This window comes from Alosa sapidissima, chromosome 3 (assembly GCF_018492685.1).
Source record: "Alosa sapidissima isolate fAloSap1 chromosome 3, fAloSap1.pri, whole genome shotgun sequence".
In the NCBI taxonomy this organism is placed as follows: Eukaryota; Metazoa; Chordata; class Actinopteri; order Clupeiformes; family Clupeidae; genus Alosa; species Alosa sapidissima.
The window spans coordinates 1,672,866-1,693,849 of NC_055959.1; the positions used below are offsets into that span (position 1 = coordinate 1,672,866).

The 20,984-nt window shown below is 43.1% G+C and overlaps 1 protein-coding gene and 2 long non-coding RNA genes across 4 annotated transcripts; all 3 read right to left on the reverse strand.

The window, feature by feature from the left end:
- Positions 1–30: 30 nt before the first annotated feature.
- LOC121704776 (heparan sulfate glucosamine 3-O-sulfotransferase 3B1-like) lies at positions 31–8,547 on the reverse strand. Its single transcript, XM_042085244.1, has 4 exons — positions 8,463–8,547; positions 5,892–5,963; positions 5,687–5,843; positions 31–941 (listed from the first exon to the last, which is right to left on the reverse strand). Exons 1-4 carry the CDS (start codon positions 8,545–8,547, stop codon positions 314–316), a joined length of 942 nt encoding a protein of 313 aa, XP_041941178.1. The 3' UTR covers positions 31–313.
- Positions 2,731–3,794, reverse strand: LOC121705982. 2 transcript variants are annotated; one of them, XR_006030946.1, is made up of 3 exons: positions 3,735–3,794; positions 3,474–3,547; positions 2,731–2,829 (listed from the first exon to the last, which is right to left on the reverse strand). It is a non-coding gene; the product is annotated as an uncharacterized LOC121705982 (long non-coding RNA). The 2 variants fall into 2 exon arrangements; XR_006030945.1 differs by lacking the exon at positions 3,735–3,794 and having other exon boundaries at positions 3,474–3,727.
- Positions 8,548–8,847: 300 nt separating the features above from the next.
- LOC121705979 lies at positions 8,848–9,898 on the reverse strand. Its single transcript, XR_006030941.1, has 4 exons — positions 9,821–9,898; positions 9,620–9,727; positions 9,430–9,529; positions 8,848–9,200 (listed from the first exon to the last, which is right to left on the reverse strand). It is a non-coding gene; the product is annotated as an uncharacterized LOC121705979 (long non-coding RNA).
- Positions 9,899–20,984: the final 11,086 nt, after the last annotated feature.

Sequence of the window (20,984 nt, forward strand, 5' to 3'; positions counted from 1 at the left end):
TAGTCAATTTTCAATTTGGCTCTTTCATATATTCACCTAACTATTACAAAAATATGTACAGTACCAATGCCTATTGCGTAACAAATTCATTGAATATGAAGGTTATGTATTCATTACATTAAAGAATGGGTTGATTAGTCTTATTCGTTTTTGTTTCACTGACACATCACCTAGACCCCGACTCTCACACTCACACTTGTAAACCTGTTGGCCATCAAGCATCAAAACATAAAGCAAAAATTGTGACTAGTATACCTGTGACCTCTATACCAGTCCATCTGCATATCAGTGTTGCTTTTAGACAAATGACCTCTCACTGCCAACCAAAGTTTTGGCCCACCAGCTCATAGAACCTGAGGTTATGGGGCCGATAGAAGTCCTTGAGTCTCCTGATGACCTCTTCCTGGACCTGGGGGTGAGCTCTGCCCTTGGTTAGGCCCAGGCAGTGTGGCTGGCTGCTTCCCTCGGGTTTCTTCAGGCACGGAAAGCCTTTGGTCTGGTTGAAGTAGAAGTGCTTGTCGGTGATGATCCTCTCCAATCCGAGGAAGTCCTGCACGCGTGCCATCTCCCCCGCAGGGTCCCTCACCAGGCGTTCGCCATGCACAACGTGCATCTGGGCCAGGGGGAAGTAGGTGAGCCAGCGCTCCAGGTGCCGGGCGTACAGGCCAATCCACAGGGGACTCCACTGGGAGTTCACCTCCACGCTGCCACCTCCACTCCCGTTCCGGAAGCACAGGGTCTCGAAGCTGGCCACTCCAGGCGTTTTGGACACAATCTGGGCATAATCGGAGATGGCACGAGTGATGGGGTCACGCACCACAATGATGAGCTTGACCTTGTGAGACATGGCGTGGACTCGGGCAGGGCTGTCCACTGACACAAAGTACCTGGGTGTCTTCTCCATGACAATCTGCCCCTCCAGGGCCTTGGGCATTAGGCTCCTACAAGACAGAAGAAAATCATCTTGCTTTATCTTCAGTGAATTTCCTTCATAGCTTTCATATATTTTATTGATTTTGAGATTTTCCTTTCAGCATGTACTTACTGGCATTTTATAATTTGTCAAATTTATATCAAGTTCAGCATGTTTGGGACAGAGCTCTTCCACGAGAGCTTTGGCATAGCTGACATGCTGAAGTTCTTCACATTAAATTATTATGCAATTTGTCTTTCATATTCATTTTTCAACACAGCATTTTCATTTCAGAGGGACTATCCACATTACTAATGAAAAGGTGGTCTTGTCTTGTTTCTTGAGCTCTCTCTCTCTCTTTCCAATTCTTTCTTTTGCATAAAGACTGAGCAAATGAGTGTATGTTTTATCATTATGCAGTAGAAGAACATCACTAGACATTTGGCCCATTGAGTCTGCTGTCTCTTGTTCTGTTCAATAATGGAATAAAAAGCACAATGGGCCTTCCTCTCCTTTAAGAAGATTAAGTGTGACACACAGACACACGCACATTCAGACACACACACACACGCATATACGCACACACACACACACACACGCAGAAGTTTTCTGACGGCACTGCAATTGTGGGGTGTATCAGGAATGAGAAGGAGGAGGAGTATAGGAGCCTGGTGGAAGACTTTGTGCAATGGTGCAAACTCAATCATCTCCAACTCAACACTTCAAAGACCAAGGAGATGTGGATTTCCGCAGATCTAAGCCCACTCTGCTACCAGTCTCCATTGATGGGGTCAATGTCGAGGTGGTAAGCACCTACAAGTACCTGGGTCTCCACCTGGACAATAAACTGGACTTGTCAGCCAACACTGACACACTCTACAAAAAAAGGGCAGAGCAGGCTGTACTTCCTGAGGAGGCTGCGCTCCTTCAATGTGTGCAGCAAGCTCCTCAGGATGTTCTACCAGTCTGTTGTTGCCAGCGTCCTCTTCTATGCAGTGGTATGCTGGGGAGGAAGCACAAAGAAGAAGGATGTGGGGCGACTTGACAGGCTGGTAAGGAAAGCTGGCTCTGTAGTGGGAGCTGAACTGGAGTGCATCACTTCACTATCTGACAAAAGGACCCTGAACAAACTGATACACATCTTGGACAATGAGTGTCATCCACTCCACAGCACTATTGTTAAAGGAACCATATGTAAGATTGTGGCCAAAACTGGTACTGCAATCACTTTCAAAATACTGTAGAGCGGTGTATCCCCTCCCCCTGCCCCCTGACTCGAGGTTGCCAACCCGGATGCCGAAACACGACTGACTTCGTGATTAGTAGATAGGTAGAGGGTGGCGCATCAGGCCAAAACACAACATGACATGACAAAACACAACATCAACATCAGTTGAGGGCTGCAACTTCACTTTTTAAAAGACAATATCCTGGCCGGACTACACTCTAAAAAATAATACACTTACTCAACTTAAAAAAATTGAGGTAACAATTTGCATGGATCTTTTTAAGTAATTTCAACTCAAGCCGTTTTTGAGTAAATATTGTGAGACTTATATAGTTAGAACAACTGAATTATATTATATGATCAAATTAATATAATTAAGTTGGTTCAACTTAATTAAGCTTTTAGAGGACAAATCAGGTTGATTGTGCTAAACTAATTGAGTTCTTCTCACTATAAAAGTCTCACAATATTTACTCAAAAAACAACTTGAGTTGAAATGACTTAAAAAAAATTAAGGTAACAATTTGCATGGATCTTTTTAAGTTATAGTAACTTACTTCACTTCTGTCTGAATAAAAGCACACAGCAATTTAAATTTTCTGAAAGCATTGTTTATTTTTAAAGCAATGGCAACTGGTCCAGTTGTGCAATGAATGAATGTAGAGCTCCGTCTGAATTCGTCATTTATCTGTATAAAAGAAAGGCACAATGTTAGAAAATTTACCTCAAGACAAACAACAAAATGAACAAAATCTACATGGTTTGCAGGGATTGACACATAATATTTCTCAAACTTCAAAAATAAATAAATGTTGGCCTACCTATTAGGCCTATGTTCAGGTTAAGCTAAGAATGTCAAATGGCCCACAAACCTTCATAAATAGTGACAATGTTAGGCTTAACTAGGACGACCAAATATGATCCTCAAACACGTGCAGTGTTAGAACTAGCAATGCTAAAATGTTAAGTGCGGAATACAGCTGCCACGGTGAAATTTGAAGACACCAGACAGCTAAATTTACCTTTACTAACTCCAAATGATCAAAGGGCAGGCTGCAGGTAACTTTGAAGACGCCAGCTACCAAAGTCATCTTTTCAAATGGTTTAATTACCGTGCAAGCAGCAGCTAGCTTGGAAGACACGATAGCTACTGTCTGTAGATAGCTAAAATCCATCTTTTCAAATATTCAAATTAGCAAAAGGGCAAGCTGTAGCGTTAATTTCATTTGACTGTCACGTGACAAAGATTTTGACGCACTGTGTGCCGTTGTTTGATAGCTGTTGCTTTTAAAACAAACACAAAAATAGTAGGCTAGACTACTTTGCACGTACCTGTGATGTTCGATGCAGGCTACAGGATCCTGTGCCATAATTTCTGTTACTTCTCAGGCGTGGTCTGGAAGGTCCTGAACGTTCAATCGTGTTATTAGCTTTATAAGTTTGGTCACGAGATTTACAAGTTTCAGGAACTTAATACTTTCTATTGTTAGGTGAAAGCAAGACTGTGTGTTGAAAATCCATATATGAATAAGTTGAGACAGCTTTCTTTCTTTTTCAGTATTACAAACTCCTTAAAATAAATTGTCAACTCACCTATACATGTACAAGTAGCAAACTTAATTTTTTTATGTCGAAAATGTTCTTCATTTTAAGTTTTATCTACTAACCTCTGAATCATTTTTTAGAGTGTACTGTTGTCAGTGATATAAGTATTTGAAGTGAAGATGATTTCTTAATGTCTAGTGACATATCAGGGCCATTTTATGATTACTTTCAATACATTTCTTACATACGGTTCCTTTAAGCAGAAGAGCCTGATCAGCTGGAGACTTCGCTCACTGGTTTGCACAACAGACAGACTGAGGAAGTCATTCATCCCCAGGGCCATTGAACTGTTTAATGCATCACTTAAGGGAAGAGGAGAAATAGACTTCTCCGCATAGTCTGTCTGCCTCTTCACTACCTCCAATGTCTTGAACTGTCTGTCTACTAGTCACTTTACACTTGTCTTCTGCCTCACTGTTTGCATGCTGTATTAGTACATATGCACAACCCCTCCCTCCATGCCACATACCTTTCTTAATATAGTTATTTATATATAGATATATAGACTTTATTCTTGCACTGTTTGACTTACTCATTTGCACCAACACCATGACACTCATTCACACAGAGCACCTTACCTTATGCACTGAGGACCACAAGGCTCAGTCCCTGCTTCAGTCATTGCAAGCGCACCTGATTGATTATTCACCCACTATGTGGATACTGTTTTTTTAGAATTGATTTTGATTAAGTTTTATTTAGTATAATTTGTATTTTGTATATTTAGTATATTCTTTATCTTAACAGTCCTTATTGCTTAATTGTGTTTTTTATATTATATACTTTTAATTACTTTTTCTGCTGTTATTGAATGTGTGTGTGTGTTGTCTGTATGCTACTGTGACCTTGAATTTCCCCTAGGGATCAATAAAGTATATCTATCTATCAATGTGCGCACAAACACACACACACACACACACACACATACTGTACAAACACACACACACACACACACACACACACAGCTGTGTCAGGACCAAGACGAGAGGAGGCACCCCTCAACTCACCCCTCCAATTGAACTCAGGAGAAGGTGACGCCTGGGCATAAGATAGGAATTACAAAGAGCCGAAGCGAAAAAGCTAAGGCAGAACAAACATACACAGAAAGTCCATTAGTGAGAGCTCTGGGATATTCTCCAGAGACCAAAAGGGTCACTGGCTATGCGTGCATCCTTTGTGTGCTGCTGACTGGCTGGTTATTTCCACTCAAGCCCTCTAGCTATTCAGTACAGGAGCAATTTTGCTAGTCATTTTCAAAACCCGGGTCATTCGCCTTGTTGCAATAGAAACCCTGGAGCATTTTCTTTTCTGTTCTGCCTCTTTCTGCAGTCCATGTAATGCAATGCATTTCCTTCAGAGAATGTGTTGCTGGCAGTGTCATGAATGCATTGATGATAGGTGATGTAAAAAGGATGAAAAAGTAAAAAAACTCATACTCAAAAAGTCATACAAACTAAGAACTTCTAAACGACTTAATGTCCTTCAAACCAATGACTACATTGGTTTGAAGGACATTAATTCACTGGTTTGCACAAATATCATGAATTGACCATCTTCTAGGGGAAATCACTACCTTTGCAAAGAAACATTGAGATGAGATGCTTGTCAGATGCACACATGCATGCATGCAAAAAATAAATAAATATCCATTCCTCATCCAGATGAAAGAAGCCTTTAACACCACTGGTGTTTTTCATGTAGGCTATCAGTATCTCCCTGGCAGCTAGCCAATGGTGTATCATTGATAGTGAAGTTCATCATGCTTTACCTGCTCTGTTAGTTTGAATGTTTACCCCTACTATTGAATGCTTTACTGTAAGTATACATGATGACATGATTAAACTTTGGGTACACTGGGTACATTGGGTAGTTGGGTCAACCTCATTTTCTCTGCAGGAATGGAATGTACATTAAAAGCAACCACGCAGCTGAAAACTTACATGTACCAATCTAATCCCCGGTCGTAATGTCTGTCGAAGAAGTGGGGCTCGGATCCTGCTGCCCGAATATCCGGATGAAGTCGCAGGAACTCGAGCAGCGCGCGTGTCCCGCCCTTCTTCACGCCTATAATGAGCGCTTGGGGAAGGCGCCTGGTCGCTGTCCACTCCTGGTCCGTTGCGTCGGTGGAGGTAACATCTGGCTCACCTGAGCTCGTGGCAAGGCTGTTCGCGGGTGTGTCACCGGAGGCATTCTTCTCGCGGTAGACCTGTGCAACTCCTAACGGTTGAACGGAAGACTGTACGCTCCAATACTCTACATGACCACGGTCTGAGAGAAGAGTGTACAGAGAGAGGCAAACCATCGCCAGAGAAAACAAGAAGAGAAGTTTCTGTGCGTCCAGTTGAAAACAACGTCCCTTTGCCATTCCTTGAAATCCATTATATCAATAACAAAATCCTCTCATTGCGAAAGAGATTAACTGATTAATCGCATATTTCAGGGTGATAAAGGCAGAACAATGAATTTCGAACTAAACGGTCTGTGCTCATATCATGCATAATATAAAAGTTGCTACACTTTCGAAAGGCCAGACCCCAAATATACATTTTTATTGCGATGTTTTGTGGTCGGTGCTGGTACCATTCTATCCGTTTCGTTTATCTCTGGCATGATCCACCGGAGAGAGAGAGAGAGAGAGAGAGAGAGAGAGAGAGAGAGAGAGAGAGAGAGAGAGAGAGAGAGAGAGAGCGTGTTTGTGTGCGTTTTTGATTGGAGACGCAAAAAGGAGGAGGCCGGGTTCATTTAGGAAGAAGTGAATAAACATCTATGAAAAGCTTGGAAATGGAACGATCCAGGCAATCGCCTATGCAAAAATATTACTCACTTACAGCAACCACACTTGAAAAAAGGTATATATATATATATATATATATATATATATAAAAAGGTATTTCAATAAAATAACTCAAATTACTATACAAAGTATGTATTGTATGCCAAATAAATGAGATCCCTGTGACTTTGTTGCTTTCATTCTGCATGGTGTGACAATGCAAGAGATTAAATGGAGTAGGCCTATAAGTGTATCATAACAATATGATTTAAAACAACAGTGCGTGGTTGTTTAGAAAAGTGTTTCAAAAGTGACATACAGTACATTGAGCAGTTTGCATGTAATGCTGTCAAGGGGTGAACTTGTGACAGAGATATATCGATATTTCTGTGTAGGTATACTATGCTGTGTAGGTATACTATGCATTTTAATGCATTCAATGTAATTCCTTATTTTTCTTTTTTGTAGTGTCATGGTTTTCATTAATGTTTTAAGGGTACCATCTTGAGGCTGCACTATAGAGTCTATGATAATTGATTATGAGTCTCTATGATAATTGATTGTATACAATTTATAAAGGTTTGATTTTTTGTGTAGTAGATGCATAATATAATATCAAAGAATGTTTTGCATTGTTACATCAGACCTTCACCTGATACCCTTTAGTGCAACGGTAATCTTCAGGTAATCTTCTTCACCTTGTCTGGGTTTCAGGATGTTTTGAAGACTGCTGTGAAGCCGCTGCATGAGAGAATGGCAACCATGAAAAAGAACTAAGAAACCTGGGAACAAACTGGACAGCTTTCCATTGTATGAACATTTCCATATCATTTTGTCACCATGAAACACAAAGTCTTATTTCTATGCATTTTGAACTGTATAGAAATGTATAGAATAATGGGATAATTACAGTATTTGACTTGAAGAACTACAAAATGTGTTTCCAAAATCAGGGCCTCTAAGAATTATAGTCATTATTTAAGACTTTCCAAGTGCTTCTGGCTGAGTCAGGCTAAATCGACAAGTTCAGATGCAGATTCACAGAGAGAATATTTCCCCTGCTGTCTCAGAAAATGTCTATTGCACTGGAGTAGAATGATCAGAACAAGCACTCTTATTTGTTAATAGGTCGTAAGGTTTTAATGAGTTTAATGAATAATGAGTCGGTCATAGGGCAATATTTTGCACATGACACTGTAGACATAATGTTATACAACTATGGCACAACAATGGCATTTTGTCTTTACTAACATTATATTCTTATCCTTAAGGATTTGGGTACTAATAGCATATATTAGGCCTAAATCCTAAAATAGCTAGAGTTGCTGATAATTCAACATTGTTCTCATAAATTAACAACTACCTGAAAAGTTAAGTTATTAAATTAATAAAATGAAAATGATGATCAGATGTGTGTGTCTGTCTGAGTGTGTACTATACATGGATTTCTATGCAACGTCACGAAAACATGCGTGCGCAACCAAGAGGCAGAACGCACCACAGAACAGCATAGATCAATGCAAAAGAATAAGAGTTTTTGTGCTGAAAACTGCACCAATTCGAAATCACGAAGGTTAGAGAATGTTAAATATGTTCAATATCCCTAACGGAATGCATGTCTTTGCCAAAAATGACAAAATACGATGTTATATTAATAATGCAAATGAACGTCAAACTTTGAAATAGTCTGAAATGAGATGTTATCATTGAGACTACAGGGGTATACAAAAAATCCGATTATAGCTTACAGCAGCTGACTATTTAGGTTAACTTTATAACGTTGTGGACGGCCACCAAGCGTCTTCTGCCTCACGGCTGCGCGCGCATCTAGTTTTGTTGGTAAACTGGAAACCCGTGTATGAGTTCCTCTGTTTCATGTGTAGTATGGGGTTAGGCCGGGGAAAGAGGTGTGGTGGATGCTACGGTTGCTATGGTTTCTGTGCTGGCGGTGATCGTGGGTTTCTCGTTGTTGGTGGACTGGTTGCGGGCGCAGCACCTCTTGGTCCAGGCCTCGGGCAGGAAGGGCATCTTAAAGTGCTATAAATAGCACAGCGCTGCATTTTCTATGTGTGCAACGGAGACGCTGACATGCAGTGCCCATTATATACATGATTAGAGTCTTGTGACGCCGGCTACTGCGGTGTAGGTCAAAGTCCGCCGCTCGCGGAGGCATCCCCCTATTTTGTGTGACCCCCAGGGGGTGCTCAAGCTCACAATTTGTATAGGTAAGCTAGACCACCAAACAGAGCTCTCCCTCAAACTATCTAGGCAGGTTATGTCCAATGAAGTCAACACATTAATACATTAATAAATACTTCACATACACAATCTAAAAACACTCCAATCTGCAAGAGGCACTTCACACCAAATGGGCCGTACACAGACACGGCGTTTCACACTTCACACTAGTGAGCACTGCAAACGAAGCACTGTCCCCATAAGAAATATTGCACCATTCCCAGGCCGAACACGTATTACAATGACTGGCAGACAGAGAAACAAACAAAACATTTAAGATAACAGGTTACCACCAGCAGGCGTCCCCCTAGGCCCACCTAGGTTCCCAGTAAACATTCAACAGATGTGGTAGGTTCCCGAGGCACATACATACATTAATTGAAATAAAACGAAATAGTTAATTCCAGGAAAAACAGTGGCTTGGACAGACGAAGGCAATCCTCCTGTAATAAAAAGCATAAATGGTTTGTAATGCTACGTTTGGTAGCATCGTAGCATAAACGCCAAAGTCAATTGTACGAAGGCCAATATCTTATTCAAATGGCTGCAGTCAGCTGGTTACGCTTTTTAAACTGCGGCACTACTTCCTATTACTAAATGTAGTAACAATTAAATCAGGACTAAATCTCCGATTGAAAGACTAGCTACGTAAAAGGAGTTGAATGAACTTACGTTTTTAAGACCAGCCAAGATGAATTAGACGAACCAATAAAGTTATACCAGTGTGGATGACTAATAGCTGTGCACACTCTCGCCAGCATCAGCGTTGCTTCTGCCCATAGACAATATCAAGACAGGAAACGGTCAGAGCTAAAACTACTACTTGTTACGTCTGAAGGAAAAGGGGAGCAAGTAAACTTACGTTGCTGCAAACCAGTGTGGATTCACTACTCGCTATTATGCGAGCAAAGTAGACTTGAAACTGCGTGTACCATTTACTGGTCACCATACGCACAGACACCAGGCCGAGCTACAAACAAACAATGAACCGTGTTAAGTGCTACTCGATGGAAACAAGTTTAGTGTTAGAGACCAATAGACGTAACCTTCTGAAAAGACTCACGTTCTCCTGTTTGCACAGCTTATTCCACAAAGCTCACTCAACGCACACCGCATTATTGTTCTCCTGTCAGCATCTCACTCCACATTTAAAAGGAAGCGCTACTGGTACCACCTGATCCAAATAATCAGCGTCAGTGGGACGGAGTGGGGACCACCCTACCCACTACATTTGTAAAATGTATTTTTATTCCTCTAGGTGTTGCAATTGATATCAATGATTAATATGATTGCCCTCAGTAAAAAAGCACAAGAAACAGGACGCAAACAGTTACAAACAGTCAGGTTCTTGGCTTCATAAGATGTCGCAGGCGATCGGAACGCGATGACAACAGGGCGGCGTCGCGTAAAACAACGTGAGACGGCGGAAACGGCCTTAACGGCGGCCGGTGCGTCAGGCCGGATTCGAACCGGCGATGCCATTCTTAAAGTGCTATATAGCACAGCGCTGCCTTTCCTATGTGTGCCACGGAGGAGACGCTGATTCATGCAGTGCTCAGTATATACATGATTAGAGTCTCCTGAAGCAGGCTACTGCGTGTGTAGGTCAAAGTCCGCCGATCGCGGCATTCCCCTATTTTGTAAAATGTATTTTTATTCCTCTGGGTGTTGTAATTGATATCAATGATTAATATGATTGCCCTCAGTAAAAAAGCACAAGAAACAGGACGCAAACAGTTACAAACAGTCAGGTTCTTGGCTTCATAAGATGTCGCGGGCGATCGGAACGCGATGACCACAGGGCGGCGTCGCGTAAAACACCGAGAGACGGCGGAAACGGCGGCCGGTGCATCAGGCCAGATTCGAACCGGTGATGCAATTCTTAAAGTGCTATATAGCACAGCGCTGCCTTTCCTATGTGTGCCACGGAGGAGACGCTGATTAATGCAGTGCTCAGTATATACATGATTAGAGTCTAGTGAAGCAGGCTACTGCGTGTGTAGGTCAAAGTCCGCCGATCGCGGCATTCCCCTATTTTGTAAAATGTATTTTTATTCCTCTGGGTGTTGTAATTGATATCAATGATTAATATGATTGCCCTTAGTAAAAAAGCACAAGAAACAGGAAGCAAACAGTTACAAACAGTCAGGTTCTTGGCTTCATAAGATGTCGCGGGAGTCTTATAGAGTCTCGTGACGCCGGCTACTTCGTGTGAAGGTCAAAGTCCGCCGATCAAAGTCCGCTGATCGCGGCATTCCCCAATTTTGTAAAATTGATTTTTATTCCTCTGGGTGTTGCAATTGATATCAATGATTAATATGATTGCCCTCAGTAAAAAAGCACAAGAAACAGGTCGCAAACAGTTACAAACAGTCAGGTTCTTGGCTTCATAAGATGTCGCGGGCGATCGGAACGCGATGACCACAGGGCGGCGTCGCGTAAAACAACGTGAGACGGCAGAAACGGCGGCTGGTGCATTTGGCTGGATTCAAACCGGCGATGCAATTCTTAAAGTGCTATGTAGCACAGCGCTGCCTTTCCTATGTGTGCCACTGAGGAGACGCTGATTCATGCAGTGCTCAGTATATACATGATTAGAGTCTCGTGAAGCAGGCTACTGCGTGTGTAGGTCAAAGTCCGCCGATCGCGGCATTCCCCTATTTTGTAAAATGTATTTTTATTCCTCTGGGTGTTGCAATTGATAGCAATGATTAATATGATTGCCCTCATTAAAAAAGCACAAGAAACAGCACGCAAACAGTTACAAACAGTCAGGTTCTTGGCTTCATAAGATGTCGCGGGAGTCTTATAGAGTCTAGTGACGCCAGCTACTGCGTGTGAAGGTCAAATTCCGCCGATCAAAGTCCGCTGATCGCGGCATTCCCCAATTTTTTAAAATTGATTTTTATTCCTCTGGGTGTTGCAATTGATATCAATGATTAATATGATTGCCCTTAGTAAAAAAGCACAAGAAACAGGAAGCAAACAGTTACAAACAGTCAGGTTCTTGGCTTCATAAGATGTCACGGGAGAGACTCCCGTGACACCGGCTACTGCGTGTGTAGGTCAAAGTCCGCAGATCGCGGCATTCCCCTATTTTGTAAAATGTATTTTTATTCCTCTGGGTGTTGCAATTGATAGCAATGATTAATATGATTGCCCTCATTAAAAAAGCACAAGAAACAGCACGCAAACAGTTACAAACAGTCAGGTTCTTGGCTTCATAAGATGTCGCGGGAGTCTTATAGAGTCTCGTGACGCCGGCTACTTCGTGTGAAGGTCAAAGTCCGACGATCAAAGTCCGCTGATCGCGGCATTCCCCAATTTTGTAAAATTGATTTTTATTCCTCTGGGTGTTGCAATTGATAGCAATGATTAATATGATTGCCCTCATTAAAAAAGCACAAGAAACAGGACGCAAACAGTTACAAACAGTCAGGTTCTTGGCTTCATAAGATGTCGCGGGCGATCGGAACGTGATGACCACAGGGCGGCGTCGCGTAAAACAACGAGAGACGGCGGAAACGGCAGCCGGTGCATCAGGCCGGATTCGAACCGGTGATGCAATTCTTAAAGTGCTATATAGCACAGCGCTGCCTTTCCTATGTGTGCCACGGAGGAGACGCTGATTAATGCAGTGCTCAGTATATACATGATTAGAGTCTAGTGAAGCAGGCTACTGCGTGTGTAGGTCAAAGTCCGCCGATCGCGGCATTCCCCTATTTTGTAAAATGTATTTTTATTCCTCTGGGTGTTGTAATTGATATCAATGATTAATATGATTGCCCTTAGTAAAAAAGCACAAGAAACAGGAAGCAAACAGTTACAAACAGTCAGGTTCTTGGCTTCATAAGATGTCACGGGAGAGACTCCCGTGACACCGGCTACTGCGTGTGTAGGTCAAAGTCCGCAGATCGCGGCATTCCCCTATTTTGTAAAATGTATTTTTATTCCTCTGGGTGTTGCAATTGATATCAATGATTAATATGATTGCCCTCAGTAAAAAAGCACAAGAAACAGGAAGCAAACAGTTACAAACAGTCAGGTTCTTGGCTTCATAAGATGTCATGGGAGTCTCATAGAGTCTCGTGACACAGGCTACTGCGTGTGTAGGTCAAAGTCCGCAGATCGCGGCATTCCCCTATTTTGTAAAATGTATTTTTATTCCTCTGGGTGTTGCAATTGATAGCAATGATTAATATGATTGCCCTCATTAAAAAAGCACAAGAAACAGGACGCAAACAGTTACAAACAGTCAGGTTCTTGGCTTCATAAGATGTCGCGGGAGTCTTATAGAGTCTAGTGACGCCGGCTACTGCGTGTGAAGGTCAAAGTCCGCCGATCAAAGTCCGCTGATCGCGGCATTCCCCAATTTTGTAAAATTGATTTTTATTCCTCTGGGTGTTGCAATTGATATCAATGATTAATATGATTGCCCTTAGTAAAAAAGCACAAGAAACAGGAAGCAAACAGTTACAAACAGTCAGGTTCTTGGCTTCATAAGATGTCACGGGAGTCTCATAGAGTCTCCTGACACAGGCTACTGCGTGTGTAGGTCAAAGTCCGCAGATCGCGGCATTCCCCTATTTTGTAAAATGTATTTTTATTCCTCTGGGTGTTGCAATTGATAGCAATGATTAATATGATTGCCCTCATTAAAAAAGCACAAGAAACAGCATGCAAACAGTTACAAACAGTCAGGTTCTTGGCTTCATAAGATGTCGCGGGAGTCTTATAGAGTCTCGTGACGCCGGCTACTTCGTGTGAAGGTCAAAGTCCGCCGATCAAAGTCCGCTGATCGCGGCATTCCCCAATTTTGTAAAATTGATTTTTATTCCTCTGGGTGTTGCAATTGATATCAATGATTAATATGATTGCCCTCAGTAAAAAAGCACAAGAAACAGGACGCAAACAGTTACAAACAGTCAGGTTCTTGGCTTCATAAGATGTCGCGGGCGATCAGAACGCGATGACCACAGGGCGGCGTCGCGTAAAACACCGAGAGACGGCGGAAACGGCGGCCGGTGCATCAGGCCAGATTCGAACCGGTGATGCAATTCTTAAAGTGCTATGTAGCACAGCGCTGCCTTTCCTATGTGTGCCACTGAGGAGACGCTGATTCATGCAGTGCTCAGTATATACATGATTAGAGTCTCGTGAAGCAGGCTACTGCGTGTGTAGGTCAAAGTCCGCCGATCGCGGCATTCCCCTATTTTGTAAAATGTATTTTTATTCCTCTGGGTGTTGCAATTGATAGCAATGATTAATATGATTGCCCTCATTAAAAAAGCACAAGAAACAGCACGCAAACAGTTACAAACAGTCAGGTTCTTGGCTTCATAAGATGTCGCGGGAGTCTTATAGAGTCTAGTGACGCCAGCTACTGCGTGTGAAGGTCAAAGTCCGCCGATCAAAGTCCGCTGATCGCGGCATTCCCCAATTTTGTAAAATTGATTTTTATTCCTCTGGGTGTTGCAATTGATATCAATGATTAATATGATTGCCCTCAGTAAAAAAGCACAAGAAACAGGACGCAAACAGTTACAAACAGTCAGGTTCTTGGCTTCATAAGATGTCGCGGGCGATCGGAACGCGATGACCACAGGGCGGCGTCGCGTAAAACACCGAGAGACGGCGGAAACGGCGGCCGGTGCATCAGGCCAGATTCGAACCGGTGATGCAATTCTTAAAGTGCTATATAGCACAGCGCTGCCTTTCCTATGTGTGCCACGGAGGAGACGCTGATTAATGCAGTGCTCAGTATATACATGATTAGAGTCTAGTGAAGCAGGCTACTGCGTGTGTAGGTCAAAGTCCGCCGATCGCGGCATTCCCCTATTTTGTAAAATGTATTTTTATTCCTCTGGGTGTTGTAATTGATATCAATGATTAATATGATTGCCCTTAGTAAAAAAGCACAAGAAACAGGAAGCAAACAGTTACAAACAGTCAGGTTCTTGGCTTCATAAGATGTCGCGGGAGTCTTATAGAGTCTCGTGACGCCGGCTACTTCGTGTGAAGGTCAAAGTCCGCCGATCAAAGTCCGCTGATCGCGGCATTCCCCAATTTTGTAAAATTGATTTTTATTCCTCTGGGTGTTGCAATTGATATCAATGATTAATATGATTGCCCTCAGTAAAAAAGCACAAGAAACAGGTCGCAAACAGTTACAAACAGTCAGGTTCTTGGCTTCATAAGATGTCGCGGGCGATCGGAACGCGATGACCACAGGGCGGCGTCGCGTAAAACAACGTGAGACGGCAGAAACGGCGGCTGGTGCATTTGGCTGGATTCAAACCGGCGATGCAATTCTTAAAGTGCTATGTAGCACAGCGCTGCCTTTCCTATGTGTGCCACTGAGGAGACGCTGATTCATGCAGTGCTCAGTATATACATGATTAGAGTCTCGTGAAGCAGGCTACTGCGTGTGTAGGTCAAAGTCCGCCGATCGCGGCATTCCCCTATTTTGTAAAATGTATTTTTATTCCTCTGGGTGTTGCAATTGATAGCAATGATTAATATGATTGCCCTCATTAAAAAAGCACAAGAAACAGCACGCAAACAGTTACAAACAGTCAGGTTCTTGGCTTCATAAGATGTCGCGGGAGTCTTATAGAGTCTAGTGACGCCAGCTACTGCGTGTGAAGGTCAAATTCCGCCGATCAAAGTCCGCTGATCGCGGCATTCCCCAATTTTTTAAAATTGATTTTTATTCCTCTGGGTGTTGCAATTGATATCAATGATTAATATGATTGCCCTTAGTAAAAAAGCACAAGAAACAGGAAGCAAACAGTTACAAACAGTCAGGTTCTTGGCTTCATAAGATGTCACGGGAGAGACTCCCGTGACACCGGCTACTGCGTGTGTAGGTCAAAGTCCGCAGATCGCGGCATTCCCCTATTTTGTAAAATGTATTTTTATTCCTCTGGGTGTTGCAATTGATAGCAATGATTAATATGATTGCCCTCATTAAAAAAGCACAAGAAACAGCACGCAAACAGTTACAAACAGTCAGGTTCTTGGCTTCATAAGATGTCGCGGGAGTCTTATAGAGTCTCGTGACGCCGGCTACTTCGTGTGAAGGTCAAAGTCCGCCGATCAAAGTCCGCTGATCGCGGCATTCCCCAATTTTGTAAAATTGATTTTTATTCCTCTGGGTGTTGCAATTGATATCAATGATTAATATGATTGCCCTCAGTAAAAAAGCACAAGAAACAGGACGCAAACAGTTACAAACAGTCAGGTTCTTGGCTTCATAAGATGTCGCGGGCGATCGGAACGCGATGACCACAGGGCGGCGTCGCGTAAAACAACGAGAGACGGCGGAAACGGCGGCCGGTGCATCAGGCCGGATTCGAACCTGCGATGCAATTCTTAAAGTGCTATATAGCACAGCGCTGCCTTTCCTATGTGTGCCACGGAGGAGACGCTGATTAATGCAGTGCTCAGTATATACATGATTAGAGTCTAGTGAAGCAGGCTACTGCGTGTGTAGGTCAAAGTCCGCCGATCGCGGCATTCCCCTATTTTGTAAAATGTATTTTTATTCCTCTGGGTGTTGTAATTGATATCAATGATTAATATGATTGCCCTTAGTAAAAAAGCACAAGAAACAGGAAGCAAACAGTTACAAACAGTCAGGTTCTTGGCTTCATAAGATGTCACGGGAGAGACTCCCGTGACACCGGCTACTGCGTGTGTAGGTCAAAGTCCGCAGATCGCGGCATTCCCCTATTTTGTAAAATGTATTTTTATTCCTCTGGGTGTTGCAATTGATATCAATGATTAATATGATTGCCCTCAGTAAAAAAGCACAAGAAACAGGAAGCAAACAGTTACAAACAGTCAGGTTCTTGGCTTCATAAGATGTCATGGGAGTCTCATAGAGTCTCGTGACACAGGCTACTGCGTGTGTAGGTCAAAGTCCGCAGATCGCGGCATTCCCCTATTTTGTAAAATGTATTTTTATTCCTCTGGGTGTTGCAATTGATAGCAATGATTAATATGATTGCCCTCATTAAAAAAGCACAAGAAACAGGACGCAAACAGTTACAAACAGTCAGGTTCTTGGCTTCATAAGATGTCGCGGGAGTCTTATAGAGTCTAGTGACGCCGGCTACTGCGTGTGAAGGTCAAAGTCCGCCGATCAAAGTCCGCTGATCGCGGCATTCCCCAATTTTGTAAAATTGATTTTTATTCCTCTGGGTGTTGCAATTGATATCAATGATTAATATGATTGCCCTTAGTAAAAAAGCACAAGAAACAGGGAGCAAACAGTTACAAACAGTCAGGTTCTTGGCTTCATAAGATGTCACGGGAGTCTCATAGAGTCTCCTGACACAGGCTACTGCGTGTGTAGGTCAAAGTCCGCAGATCGCGGCATTCCCCTATTTTGTAAAATGTATTTTTATTCCTCTGGGTGTTGCAATTGATAGCAATGATTAATATGATTGCCCTCATTAAAAAAGCACAAGAAACAGCATGCAAACAGTTACAAACAGTCAGGTTCTTGGCTTCATAAGATGTCGCGGGAGTCTTATAGAGTCTCGTGACGCCGGCTACTTCGTGTGAAGGTCAAAGTCCGCCGATCAAAGTCCGCTGATCGCGGCATTCCCCAATTTTGTAAAATTGATTTTTATTCCTCTGGGTGTTGCAATTGATATCAATGATTAATATGATTGCCCTCAGTAAAAAAGCACAAGAAACAGGACGCAAACAGTTACAAACAGTCAGGTTCTTGGCTTCATAAGATGTCGCGGGCGATCGGAACGCGATGACCACAGGGCGGCGTCGCGTAAAACACCGAGAGACGGCGGAAACGGCGGCCGGTGCATCAGGCCAGATTCGAACCGGTGATGCAATTCTTAAAGTGCTATGTAGCACAGCGCTGCCTTTCCTATGTGTGCCACTGAGGAGACGCTGATTCATGCAGTGCTCAGTATATACATGATTAGAGTCTCGTGAAGCAGGCTACTGCGTGTGTAGGTCAAAGTCCGCCGATCGCGGCATTCCCCTATTTTGTAAAATGTATTTTTATTCCTCTGGGTGTTGCAATTGATAGCAATGATTAATATGATTGCCCTCATTAAAAAAGCACAAGAAACAGCACGCAAACAGTTACAAACAGTCAGGTTCTTGGCTTCATAAGATGTCGCGGGAGTCTTATAGAGTCTAGTGACGCCAGCTACTGCGTGTGAAGGTCAAAGTCCGCCGATCAAAGTCCGCTGATCGCGGCATTCCCCAATTTTGTAAAATTGATTTTTATTCCTCTGGGTGTTGCAATTGATATCAATGATTAATATGATTGCCCTCAGTAAAAAAGCACAAGAAACAGGACGCAAACAGTTACAAACAGTCAGGTTCTTGGCTTCATAAGATGTCGCGGGCGATCGGAACGCGATGACCACAGGGCGGCGTCGCGTAAAACACCGAGAGACGGCGGAAACGGCGGCCGGTGCATCAGGCCAGATTCGAACCGGTGATGCAATTCTTAAAGTGCTATATAGCACAGCGCTGCCTTTCCTATGTGTGCCACGGAGGAGACGCTGATTAATGCAGTGCTCAGTATATACATGATTAGAGTCTAGTGAAGCAGGCTACTGCGTGTGTAGGTCAAAGTCCGCCGATCGCGGCATTCCCCTATTTTGTAAAATGTATTTTTATTCCTCTGGGTGTTGTAATTGATATCAATGATTAATATGATTGCCCTTAGTAAAAAAGCACAAGAAACAGGAAGCAAACAGTTACAAACAGTCAGGTTCTTGGCTTCATAAGATGTCACGGGAGAGACTCCCGTGACACCGGCTACTGCGTGTGTAGGTCAAAGTCCGCAGATCGCGGCATTCCCCTATTTTGTAAAATGTATTTTTATTCCTCTGGGTGTTGCAATTGATATCAATGATTAATATGATTGCCCTCAGTAAAAAAGCACAAGAAACAGGAAGCAAACAGTTACAAACAGTCAGGTTCTTGGCTTCATAAGATGTCACGGGAGTCTCATAGAGTCTCGTGACACAGGCTACTGCGTGTTTAGGTCAAAGTCCGCAGATCGCGGCATTCCCCTATTTTGTAAAATGTATTTTTATTCCTCTGGGTGTTGCAATTGATAGCAATGATTAATATGATTGCCCTCATTAAAAAAGCACAAGAAACAGCACGCAAACAGTTACAAACAGTCAGGTTCTTGGCTTCATAAGATGTCGCGGGAGTCTTATAGAGTCTCGTGACGCCGGCTACTTCGTGTGAAGGTCAAAGTCCGCCGATCAAAGTCCGCTGATCGCGGCATTCCCCAATTTTGTAAAATTGATTTTTATTCCTCTGGGTGTTGCAATTGATATCAATGATTAATATGATTGCCCTCAGTAAAAAAGCACAAGAAACAGGACGCAAACAGTTACAAACAGTCAGGTTCTTGGCTTCATAAGATGTCGCGGGCGATCGGAACGCGATGACCACAGGGCGGCGTCGCGTAAAACAACGAGAGACGGCGGAAACGGCGGCCGGTGCATCAGGCCGGATTCGAACCTGCGATGCAATTCTTAAAGTGCTATATAGCACAGCGCTGCCTTTCCTATGTGTGCCACGGAGGAGACGCTGATTAATGCAGTGCTCAGTATATACATGATTAGAGTCTAGTGAAGCAGGCTACTGCGTGTGTAGGTCAAAGTCCGCCGATCGCGGCATTCCCCTATTTTGTAAAATGTATTTTTATTCCTCTGGGTGTTGCAATTGATATCAATGATTAATATGATTGCCCTTAGTAAAAAAGCACAAGAAACAGGAAGCAAACAGTTACAAACAGTCAGGTTCTTGGCTTCATAAGATGTCACGGGAGTCTCATAGAGTCTCGTGACACAGGCTACTGTGTGTAGGTCAAAGTCCGCAGATCGCGGCATTCCCCTATTTTGTAAAATGTATTTTTATTCCTCTGGGTGTTGCAATTGATAGCAATGATTAATATGATTGCCCTCATTAAAAAAGCACAAGAAACAGGACGCAAACAGTTACAAACAGTCAGGTTCTTGGCTTCATAAGATGTCGCGGGAGTCTTATAGAGTCTAGTGACGCCGGCTACTGCGTGTGAAGGTCAAAGTCCGCCGATCAAAGTCCGCTGATCGCGGCATTCCCCAATTTTGTAAAATTGATTTTTATTCCTCTGGGTGTTGCAATTGATATCAATGATTAATATGATTGCCCTTAGTAAAAAAGCACAAGAAACAGGAAGCAAACAGTTACAAACAGTCAGGTTCTTGGCTTCATAAGATGTCACGGGAGAGACTCCCGTGACACCGGCTACTGCGTGTGTAGGTCAAAGTCCGCAGATCGCGGCATTCCCCTATTTTGTAAAATGTATTTTTATTCCTCTGGGTGTTGCAATTGATAGCAATGATTAATATGATTGCCCTCATTAAAAAAGCACAAGAAACAGCACGCAAACAGTTACAAACAGTCAGGTTCTTGGCTTCATAAGATGTCGCGGGAGTCTTATAGAGTCTCGTGACGCCGGCTACTTCGTGTGAAGGTCAAAGTCCGCCGATCAAAGTCCGCTGATCGCGGCATTCCCCAATTTTGTAAAATTGATTTTTATTCCTCTGGGTGTTGCAATTGATAGCAATGATTAATATGATTGCCCTCAGTAAAAAAGCACAAGAAACAGGACGCAAACAGTTACAAACAGTCAGGTTCTTGGCTTCATAAGATGTCGCGGGCGATCGGAACGCGATGACCACAGGGCGGCGTCGCGTAAAACAACGAGAGACGGCGGAAACGGCGGCCGGTGCATCAGGCCGGATTCGAACCTGCGATGCAATTCTTAAAGTGCTATATAGCACAGCGCTGCCTTTCCTATGTGTGCCACGGAGGAGACGCTGATTAATGCAGTGCTCAGTATATACATGATTAGAGTCTAGTGAAGCAGGCTACTGCGTGTGTAGGTCAAAGTCCGCCGATCGCGGCATTCCCCTATTTTGTAAAATGTATTTTTATTCCTCTGGGTGTTGCAATTGATATCAATGATTAATATGATTGCCCTTAGTAAAAAAGCACAAGAAACAGGAAGCAAACAGTTACAAACAGTCAGGTTCTTGACTTCATAAGATGTCACGGGAGAGACTCCCGTGACACCGGCTACTGCGTGTGTAGGTCAAAGTCCGCAGATCGCGGCATTCTCCTATTTTGTAAAATGTATTTTTATTCCTCTGGGTGTTGCAATTGATATCAATGATTAA